The sequence below is a fragment of the Diplotaxodon limnothrissa genome, linkage group LG6, assembly GCF_057381915.1.
Source record: "Diplotaxodon limnothrissa isolate DT_005_m linkage group LG6, D_limnothrissa_male_GT1.1, whole genome shotgun sequence".
NCBI lineage: Eukaryota > Metazoa > Chordata > Actinopteri > Cichliformes > Cichlidae > Diplotaxodon > Diplotaxodon limnothrissa.
In genome coordinates this window covers 16,713,015-16,724,584 of record NC_140601.1, presented here as the reverse complement: position 1 = coordinate 16,724,584, position 11,570 = coordinate 16,713,015, and the positions used below count along the sequence as shown (strand labels likewise).

At 40.8% G+C, this 11,570-nt stretch overlaps 1 protein-coding gene across 2 annotated transcripts; it reads left to right on the top strand.

The window, feature by feature from the left end:
* The first annotated feature begins 2,256 nt into the window (after positions 1-2,256).
* Positions 2,257-11,137, top strand: anxa5b (annexin A5b). Of its 2 annotated transcripts, XM_085356874.1 has the most exons (13): positions 2,257-2,351; positions 3,064-3,117; positions 6,353-6,437; positions 6,766-6,860; positions 8,094-8,207; positions 8,343-8,433; positions 8,633-8,712; positions 8,789-8,839; positions 9,448-9,541; positions 9,856-9,951; positions 10,275-10,333; positions 10,548-10,670; positions 10,757-11,137. In XM_085356874.1, the coding sequence occupies exons 2-13, from the start codon at positions 3,115-3,117 to the stop codon at positions 10,817-10,819; spliced, it is 954 nt and encodes a 317-aa protein (XP_085213000.1). In that variant the 5' UTR covers positions 2,257-2,351; positions 3,064-3,114; the 3' UTR covers positions 10,820-11,137. The 2 variants fall into 2 exon arrangements, with proteins under 2 accessions (XP_085213000.1, XP_085212998.1); XM_085356872.1 differs by lacking the exons at positions 2,257-2,351; positions 3,064-3,117 and having other exon boundaries at positions 6,344-6,437.
* The last annotated feature ends 433 nt before the right edge of the window (positions 11,138-11,570 follow it).

The window sequence follows — 11,570 nt, the reverse complement described above, 5'->3', positions numbered from 1 at the left end:
TTGCTGAGATGAATGGTGTGCCTCCTTTAGGAGCAGGTTGGGGATGGAGCACGGTGGTGTACTGTTGTATCTTCGCCTCGCTCAGCATGCTGTTGGCTCTGTTACTCTGGTTCTTACTCAGACAATTACAACGTTTCAGAGGCAGAAAGTGACAAACACGCGGTGTGATGTACACCTGCTTCCAAAAGCGGCCTGTTTTTCTTGTTTTTTAATTAATGTGATCAATTTATGAATTGTGGTATAATATTTAAAATATATTAGGTGTCTTTAAATAGTAATTCAAAATAGTATGTTTATTGATGCATGTTGTATTCGTAGTATGTTTGCATCCACACGTGGATGCATGTCAGTCGGATTACAGTTTTATTAAATGTCATGTCTGTCATTCCAGGAGCGATTCTGCTCATAGTGTTCATAAATGTATGATTACTTCTAGACCTCAGCTTGATATGTGCTGGATGAGTGCAGAAGTGCAAAGAGTCCAGAAAAATACAAAAAAAAAAAAAAACAACAAGATTTTTGGATGAAGTTGAGAGTTTGCGTTGTGAAGACAACCACGGTGGTGCACTGGTTAGAAATGAAAGAAGACTCCTCCAGCTGGCTGGGGCCTTTCTGTGTGGAATTTGCATGTTCTCCCAGTATCCGTGTGGACATTCTCTGGGTGCTCTGTGGGTTTTCCCACAGTTTGTAATTCTAAATTGGCCAATTTAGCTGTGAATGTCTGTCTGTGTTAGCCCACCTTTCTCCCTGTCACAGCTGGGATAGGCTCCAGCTGCCCCCATGTCCCTAAATTGAATAAACTGATGGATGGATGGAGCATTTCGGAGCTTCCAATAGCCAGAGTCGTAAGCAAATGTGTATGGGTGAAGCCCTCAGAACTTTTTCTGATAAACTGATGCTTAAAGTCATCCTCCAGTTAAAAATTCTTTGTACCAACTATGTCAATGCTAAGAAAATTGGGATGTTTGATCTTCACGATGCAGAACGGTGTGTGTGATATTTGTAAGTACTGGCAATCTGTCATGCTGAAGGGGAAAGTTTTTATTCCTGTAACACCTGGACATACTGGCAGCATCAATCATGACGTCTCAGAAAAAGCCAATTTCCCACATGCAGTTCATACAAGTGTGATGTTGGAAGTTCAGTATTTCTTTTTACCCATTTAAATGTGAAAAATCAACTCTTTATTTCTCAAAAATTGTGTTTATAATAAAAGCTTTCAGTCGTGTGCGATGGTGTCAAAATCTGCACAAATCTTACCCACATAACTCGTGTTTTTTAACAGGCAAACACACACCTCTGTCTGTGTGTGTATAGCTTCTTTGTTTGAATCGATCACTCCCTCTCAGTTTACTTGGTAAATTATTGACATGGGATGAAGATTCCCAACATGCCAAAGCAGAAGGCTACTAAATGAAGAGCATTCATGATCCTAATGATACAAATCAAATCCATATATGTGTTTCAATGGTGACGTTCTTTATTGGTCACATTTTTTTCACGGTGACAGCCATGTTTCTGTCAGTCTCCCCTGACATGAATACCTGCCCTTCTGTTAAAGTTCACCCGTGTTTTTATAGGTTGCATCATCAAACAGTAGCGATAAATTATCTCTGGCACCTTTTGTTCTGTCTCTCTGTTAAAATTAAACTACCATAAAAATTAAAGGTTTTTTTTTTGCAAATCCGCAAACTTACAAATTCAGCAGAAGATGAAATAATCATTTCGCCCACCGTATCTTCTCACATCAAGTCATGAAAATAAACACGTGACCGAAGCATTATCAAGGAAATGGACTAGAAGCTGTAACTTGTAAACACTGTGTAGTGCTGCAAATCATTTTTGTGAAACATCCCATGCCACGTTCACAGTTATAATTTCCACTAGGATGTAATGGACACGAAATCAGAAGGAGGTGGAGGGAACCACGCCTTCAGGCTAAACCAACAACTAAGCATCTGTTTGCTTACACAGAAACTTTATAATATGTAATGTCAATATTGTATTTTCAACTTGCTCCGCTTCTCCAAGTACTCCTGAAGGAGCATGTTAGATGCAAAATATCGCACCTCCTCTTATAAACCATTATAAAACACGCAGCATGAAATAAAGACGCGAGAAAGACCCTTGTCATCATTTCCCTGTTAGCAGCTCAACCACGTAAGAAAACGACATTTCCCAGAGTGCTCAGGGGCAAGGCAGCCCCGGTGCCCTGAGCACTGGGGTGTGGCTCACTCACTCACGCGCATAGTTTTTCCAAGTGAGCTTCTCCTGTCTACTTCTCCTCACTTCGCTCTCTGCGGGTCTCTCCTTCCGTCCTCTGAGCTCCGTTTCACAGCTGCGGTTCATCGGTAAGTGCCTCACCGGTGTTCACTCTCACTTATAGGAGACCTATAGAAAGTTCCGTTGTATCCACCAGGTTGTGCCAAGATAGGTATCCCGGACAAAATCTGTTTCCCCTGCGTCCGGAGCATTCGCTGCGAACGGAAAGCAGATCCAATTTATTCCGCCTCCATTATAGCCAACTAGACATGGAAGTAGTGATGTTTTAGTTCTGTGAAAAATGAGTGTCGTTCCATTACCGTTCAGTTTGAGGGTTACTACAGAAAAAAAATATATTTATATTATTGTTCTCGCGTGGACGGGATTATTTCAACAAACTGAGGACTTTTTGCCTGATAACTATTTGTATCCTCCTGTAACTTTACTGAATAAAGAGCTAACATCTCCAAAATTACAGGAGTAGTTATTCAGTATAAGAAGTGTTTTTGAACTAAAGATCAAGACTATGGGATACTGTTTGTCCGTGATTTGGAGACCCCAGCTTAGTTTGACGCCTTCTGTCGGGGATACTATCTATCTTGGCACATCAGGGGCACAGCCGGACCCCGTCTCCACCTGATGATAAAAGACTTGTAGTCTAGATAGCAGCTGCTGTATATACCGTACAGCAGGAAACCCTAGCGGAGATGATTAGGGATGAGTTAATTACAGTAGAAAGTTTACCGGAAATAAAGAGTTGTTTCGTCTCCTTGCCTGATAACATTTGTTTCTCTCCAACAGATCTGCACTTTTTTCTTTCGTTGGAAAAACAAACTTAAAAGACTGTCAAAAATGGTGAGTCCTTTCCACTCTGCTCATTTCTCAGATATCAGCGCAAATAAACACGCAGAACTGAATATAAAACGCTTGCTGATTAATCAGATTTTGCAGAAGTCTCGAGGAATAAAACCGTTATTTATGCAAATGTTTGACTCACTGGCTTTAAGCCGGTAAAGTCCGAGACAACGCCCACTTTATGAAACTTTATATAAGGTTCTCGGTGAGCGTTGTTGTTGTCGGGAGACAGCAGGTTAACCTTTGACGCTTTTACAGTTTGTATTGAACCTTAAACATCGTGAAACAGTAAAAGTTAGATCCGTTTTTATATGCGTGTTTTGGGTGTGCGCGCATGATCGTGAGGCTGGAGAGAAATCTCATTTGGGGAAGTTTGGTGTATGACTCATGTGGGCTCTGCTCCATTCGGGTGGGTCTCCTCTGCGTTTTTCCACCTCTCCCCCTCTTTCTGTGTGTAATGCACACATTTCCACATCTGGTCTGGAGTTTAAAGCCAGCCTCCCCCTCTTAAAGGGGAATTTCTTACTTTTCAGCAGTTGAGTTACTAAAAAAGTGTTGTTGTTTTTTTTTTTTAATGTCATCAGCTGTGCTGTTGTTCGTTTCCTGACAGTTTATTCTGAGAGCGTGTTTAATATGAAGGGCTAACAAAACATTTGAATAGGTCTTTCTTAGACAAGCATTTCTACTACGTGTGCATTCAGATCTGATATATGTAATATTATCCCTGTCAACAACAGACCTCTACTATTCTCCCAACACACCTGTTTGCTTTCCTGACGAGTGTGGACTTTATATTGACTCACACACTTGCACACAGTGCTGCTTCTGTAAATACTTAACTACAGCACATAATGTGGATGCCACAACAGATCAACTGTATAATCCTGTTTGCACAAAGAAAATAAAAGGATGTTTCCTTTAGTGAGCTTTTTAATTAAAGATGGCATAATAATGATACGTTGCATCTTTATGCGGGATCGGGTATCAGGCTAGAGCTGTAGTCGTGATCACCGGAGCTTAACTCTGTTGACAGCATTTGCACAGGTAACAATAAAATGGTACATAATGGAGGACATCCTTTTGCAAAAGCATTGCTAGGTGGATTGTGTACAGTCTCCATGGCAACAGCAGCCAGTTAAGAAGGATGGTAAGTAATAAGAAGTGCTTTTAAGGAGAGACGCCAGCTGTGATGGCCTGTGGTGTTTACATACATTCCCCCCCACCCTCAGGTCATGCCTGGACCCGCTCAGGGGAATCAGTGCATCACTCGCTACAGACTCCAACCCCTAGCATTCCAGTGTGAGGGACGTGCATTGTGTTATGTTGTTGTTGTCTAAATACCTCCTTGTTCAAGGAGCCACGTTGAGTCTCTTTTTGCTTGATTGGATGATTGGATGCGTGTCATTTTGACATTCCTTCGTGCAGAAACAGACAAAATCCTGGTTGTTAACAGCGACTCTTGTGTTCTAGACCTTTGACTTTTTAAAATTTTGAGGGTCAGAATTCCAGAAGCATTCCAGTAGTTTTCCTCTCTAAACGTTCCGCTGATTTTTATGAGCGCGGGAGTGTCTGGAATCAGTGCATTGTTGTTACAGAAAGGGACTGTTTTACTAAAAATCAATGTTAAAGTCAAGCTGTAAGTCATTGGGTCATTAATCTGAGTACAAATCAGGAGTAGGTGTACAAAACTATGTGCCTAACAAAGTATACACATCTGACATTGTTCTGTTGTATCGCACAGAGAAATGAATATTTGTGGGCTTAAATCCAGTGATTTGAATTTTTTGCAAAGACCCAACGTCCTTGATGATACTGTACACGTTAAGAATGTGCCCATATAATATCAGCAGTACTTGGTGTTAAATACACCGCACTACATTGAGAATGATAACCTTGGATATAAACAGAATATATACAACTGACAATAACAATATGTGTAATGTAATTATCATAGCTACCACTCTACCGACAAATACTCTGCATGTGTTATTGCAGTTTTCATGGAGGATTTCGTACTTTATCATCTATACATTCACCAACCAGTTTATTAGCTACAGCTGCTTGTTAAAGCAAATATCAGCCAATCATATCAGTGCATGTACGATCCCATAGGTCAAGATGACCTGCTGAAGTTCAAATTGAGCATCAGAATGTGGAAGAAAGGTGATTTTAAAGTGAATTTGAATGTGACGTTGGCTTAGACAACATGAAAGCATGGTCCATCCTGGCTTGTCTCAACAGTTCAGATTGGAGGTGGTGGTGTGAGGATATCAAATCAAATCAAATCAAATCACTTTTTATTGTCACATCACATGTGCAGGCACACTGGCACAGCACATGCGAGAGAAATTCTTGTGTGCGAGCCCCACAAGCAACAGAGATGTGCAAACACAACAACACAAACGAGCAAAATACAAGAATGGCCAACCTGAAACTAATAAATATATGTACAATATATAATAGTGTATGCATTTCTGGATGTGTATACTAAATATTTTCCTGTGTGTGTGTGTGTGTGTGTGTGTGTGTGTGTGTGTGTGTATACACATTTTTACAAATTAAATAGTAAAAAAATAAAATAAAATAATAATAATAATAATAAAATATATAAAATATACAGAGTTGAATATGTGCAAAACAAGTGGCATTTATATACAGTGTGGAGTGCATAATGTTGAATATGGGGATATGGGGAACGTATTCAGCAGGATAGCACACCATTAAGCTAATGCACTCTTTGTGAAGAGTTCCTGTTCCTTCAAGACTGTGCGCTACTGCCAAACATGCCAATAAAGTTTAAACTGTGACACTTCAAAAAAAAAAAAAAAAAAGATAGCACACCATGTCACAGAGCTCAAATCTTCTGAAACCAGTTCCCTTAACATGAGTTCACTGTATTCAAATGGCCTCTGTAGTCACGAGATGTCAAACCAGTAGAGCAAGATAGATGGGAAACCGACAAATGTGCAGCAGCCGTGTGATGCTGTCTGTGAATATAGATCCTCTAAAGAGTGTTTCCACCACCTTGTTGAAACTAAACTAAACTCAATGAAGGCAGTACTAGCAAGGTGTACCAAAGTTGTGTGCATTTACACATATAAAGGTGTAGAAGTTGAGTGTCTCTGTGGAGAGGTAATCGGGTGCAACAGAAAGAAGAATTTTAGTCAAAAAGGCTTTGGCTTTGGAAAAAAAGTGCAAAGAACAACTTTCTCTGTGCACATCTTCCATGTTGCAGGCCAACAGAGGAACCGTAAAACCCAGCGCAAATTTCAGTGCCAGTGCGGACGCAGAGGTTCTGCACAAGGCCATGAAAGGCCTGGGTAAGTTGATCATGTTTATTCATACATGCAGTTGGGAGAGCTTGTTTCGGGGAATTTCTTTTCAGTGTAGAAATCCCTGCTGTCTGGGTGGAGCATCGCACAGACAGCAGTGACTCACAACCACGTGAGCAGAGTAACTTGAGATGAGTCACTGTGAGCAAACACATCTGCTGACCTAGACTGCAGGCTGTAATTATGTGGTTTGAATAGATGTAAATATGAATCCACCTAGACAGCGAAGGACCATTGTTATGCAATTTGTGCTGCATGCAGCGTATCCTGTGACATAAAGAGCTTTGCTCATGAACCGTGTTTGTTGTCACTGTAGGGACCGACGAGGATGCCATCTTGCAGCTGGTCACGGCTCGCAGCAACGCCCAGAGGCAGGAGATCAAGGCCAGCTTCAAAACTCTGTATGGCAAGGTCTGAACACCTCTTGGACAGCTGTTACCTCGCTCGAGCACATCTGTCACACCTTCAGTTTAACTGTCCCACTGTTATAGCCGAGCAAATCTGTGGGCCAAAGTCACACTGCCCCGCATTAAGCCACTCCAATCTCACTCAGACTCATTCTGCAGTCTTGGCACTTTATCTATAATTCCAAATCTCTGTAATTCTCTATTACAGAGGTTTGGAATGCTCTAAAATGCAGATGATACTAAATAGAACTGTGCACCAGTAGTAAAAAAAGTTACAAACTACAAAAAAGCCCCAATTTTCCTATATTTTTATTGTTGAAATATGATTATCTTAAATCGCTAATACCTTCATGTTAATAAATCACAGCTCTGTGTATGTAAATATTTATTTATCCCTCTAATGTTGCTCTGGGTATTTAGTCAGCGGTCTTACTACAATACACAACATCTGTGCCTGCCTGCGATTTCCTCCTACACGATCAGGAGCAACAAAACCTGGTGCATCTGCGCCCAAGGCTGTTATCTATATCAGATGTTATGATGTAATAGTGTTGCTTAGCAACCATCTACCAACAGGATAAAAATAACCCATTTGTAAAAGTGCAATTTTAGCTTCGTGACAAAGACAAAATTTTCAAAATGCATGTGTGACGTCATCGTTTTGCCTAGCAATAGACCAGAAATACTAAACTTGGGGCATGAACTAGTTTAACAAATCTGCCATATTAACTGTAAAGGTGATGATGACGTATCTGACGTGTTTACAACTGGACCCACGCTGCCAAAAACATTGAACAAACAGTCAATGAATTAGTGAAGATTAGTTACAAAAAAAGAGGTTCACATCTACACCTCTGTTCACCATACAGGTTATACAGTTAGCTGACAGTGCATTAAGACTGCAAAACAATACTTTAATGTGCAATAAACGAAGCTGCTGCTAGCTACTGTCATGTTGGCACAGCTTGACGTAAAAGATGAAACGACAAGCGTCATTTGGTTTAACATTAGCTTGACGTTAACAAAAAGGTTTACTGAACCTTTGAGCAGAGCCAGGTAGCTGTTCGAACCCTAATCTGAATCTAAGTGTATTTTGCAATTTTTTTTATTTTTTTTTTTGGTTAAGTACAATGAGGCTTCAAAGTATTTGACAATAGTAGAAAGTTGCTTCACACTCTGGGTTTGTGGTGATCCACACCTCGTTAAAGTGCATATTGTGTATCTCCACATCTGTCAGGACCTGATAGATGACCTGAAAGGAGAGCTGGGCGGGAAATTTGAGACGCTGATTGTGGCTCTGATGACTCCACCCATTACTTATGATGTGACATCACTTCGCAATGCAATCAAGGTACGTGTGCCAGTGACGGATATAAACCGATCAGAAGTCTCACGCCATGATCTTCATGTACAGACAGAAATTTTAGCACCGATAGCAGCTGGAAACTCAGGCGGCATCTGTGACATTTCCCACTTTGGCCTGTAGGGGGCAGGGACAGATGAGAAAGTGCTTGTGGAGATTCTTGCCTCCAGAACATCTCAGCAGGTGAAGCAAATCGTCGCTGCCTACAAACAGGGTAACACTTGCACAGACACACACAAGTTAGACAATGTTTTTTCACACTGATAATGGTTTCAATATAATTTTAGTGTACTTAAAATGAAGCACATTCAACGTGCTAAGAAGTAAAAGACACCTGTTTTGATTCTTGGAGAAGACACAAATCTTTTTGGGGTCATGTGAGGGCATTGAGTATTGCAGTTTGTTTCCTTCAGAGTATGATGACGACCTGGAGAAAGATATAACGGGTGACACTTCAGGTCACTTCCAGAGGCTTCTGGTTATTCTTCTTCAGGTAAATGTAATCCTCTCCTCTCCTCTCCTCTTCTCTCCTCACCTCTCTTTAATTAAAATGTTCTGTCCCTTCTCAGGCAAACAGGCAGACGGGGATCCAGGCGGAAAGCATCGAGAGTGACGCTCAGGTAGGCTTTTTAAAATATTTGATTCCTCATCATCAGTGGCTTTTGTTTTTAGTCTCACGGCATGACCATCATATGCGTTTGGTCAGGTGTTCAGTTAGTCTGTAAAGATGGTTTGACGACCTCTGCTGGACAACATGAGCAAAACTTCCCTTAAAATGTTGTCATGTTTTTGCTTAGAGAAAAGGTCCTGTGAATCTTTACTAGGCTCAGCTCTTTTCCTCTCTGGAGTTTTTACTGCCAAATCTGATCATAGATAGCTTAGTGAAATGTATCTAGGTGTGATTTCTGTTGCAAATCAATTTTGTCACGTGGAAATCACTTCAAAGTGAAGCACAGTGATTTGGATCGGACAACAACATGCTGGGTCTAGTACAAAGACTCAGTATCAGTGCAGCAGGATCTGAGGTATTCAGGCTTGGTAGTCCACAAAAATGGGCATTCTGGACCTGTAAGACTACAAAAGCAGGATAATCTCCTGCAGAGTTTACAGTAAAAATGTGCAGTTTTTTTCAAGTTTTCTCCTGTACTCTGCCAGTTCTCCCTGTGATTTAAAAAACAAAACAAAAAAAAAAACCACGCCTTAAATAATTGTCATTTTCTGGTTTTAGGCCCTCTTCAAGGCTGGAGAGCAGAAGTTTGGCACTGATGAACAATCTTTTGTTACCATCCTGGGTAACCGGAGTGCAGAACACCTCAGGAAAGGTTTGTGAGTGTGGGGTAAAAACAGTTTGTATGAGTGGGTGAAGACAGAGTGGTCCAGGGTGTGGACAGTGTTTGCACTCTGAAACAAATTACATCTGCAGCCAGTGATGTCAATTATGTGTTGGCTAAATGAATATATGACAAGATTCAACAGCTTTGATTTGAAGTTTACTCACCTCCACTTACTGCCACAGGTTCTTATTTGGTCCTACACACTTTCCCTACACACTGTGGGTTGAGCTTTACTGAAACGGGAGATAAGCCGTATAGCTGCACTAACATCAGACTCATTCCAAACTTTATTTGCATTCCAGTATTCGACGCTTACATGAAGCTGTCTGGATATGAGATTGAGGAGAGTATCAAGAGAGAAACATCTGGAAACCTGAAGGACCTCCTCCTTGCCGTTGGTATGTGCTCTAGACGACTCCCTGAAGTTATTCTTTTGTCGCTTGCCCCCCAAAAAGGAAGGCTTTATTTCAATCCTGGTAAAACAACACAACAATAAACTAAAAAAGAAAGCATCAGCAAATGAAAAAATAATATATAGATAGAGAGAGAGAGATCATCAAAGCTTTTTTCCTATTTGGATCTTGCAAAAACCACATTTCTGTAGCACATTTTAAACTGGGTCATGGCGTCATACTTGGACATTGGTTCAGTTCATCACTCAGTCTTACTACCCATAAGTACACAGTGATGAATTTCCTTTCTGTGTGTGTTTTTTGTACAGTGAAGTGTGCCAGGAGTGTTCCTGCCTACTTTGCTGAAACCCTGTACTACGCCATGAAGGTAACAGCACAGACAGGTTTGGCAGCTTGAAGTGAGGCTATCTGAGTCGGTGCATGTTTGCCAGTAATGGTTTAACCTGTCAAAATGGGTTTATGACATAATGAAGGCAAAAGGGCTTAATGCTTATCACTATGGAGTTATTCATGTATGTTTTACGGTTGTGCGTTGATGTTTGTGAGGTGTTTGGTCACTGCATTGTGTGTTCTCGACTCAGGGTGCAGGCACTGACGATAACACCCTGATCAGAGTGATGGTGACTCGCAGTGAGGTGGACCTGTTGGACATCAGAGCTCAGTTCAGGAGGCTGTTCGCCTGCTCTCTGCATTCGATGATCAAGGTACACACATAATATTTTTACCTACATAGACACCTTGATACTTTTTGCCTTTTCTCCTAAATTGTGCCCGTCTTTGTTTGTTGCAGGGAGACGCCGGCGGTGACTATCGTAAGGCATTACTTGCGCTCTGTGGCGGTGATGATGCATAATCATGGCAATAATCGCTAACGGCAACCACACCTGAAGTGCCTTCTCGGCTGTCGGCTCAGTGAAACAACAAGCTAACCACAAGAAACTCAAAGTCTTGGTTCCTCTCAGCAAAGCTGTCTTGTGTCGGAGAGAGAACACATGAGATCTTTTAAAACTATGATTCCAAACAGTGTCTTTGAAAGGTAGCTAACATTTTGTCAACATGAATGCAGCTTTTATCCACTAATTTCTTCACTATACAACGAAATATTATGCTGAAGTATCAGACTTCAATTGTCTAGTTTGCACTTTGTATGGGAGAACATATATATCCAATAATAAATGCTTAATTTGATGAAGTTCAGTGGTGTCTCGTTAATAATATTGCAGCCAGTATGCTGTTTTTTTGTTTTTGTTTTTTACATATGTATTGACCTCTCATGACCACAAGAGGGAGTCAAAGGAGTTTTGTTAGAGATGAGGTGAGCTGCTGAGCTCTGACCCTCTAGGCGTCTTCTTCAGCTGATAGATGGGGAAGTCACTCACTACTCAGTGTTCATCTTCAACATCACAGAAGAGCTGCATGTTTTTATTTCCCAGGCTGTACTAAAACAGAATTGTAAATCATGCAAAGCTAAGTAATTAAAATATTAAAATACTTATTTATTTTAAATTGGGCCTTTGTACAGCCGGTTCGTCCTCTCTCATTTACAAAAAAACTCTATTACATATAAGAGGCAAATGTGCATTATAAAGGAGGGATTATCTCAG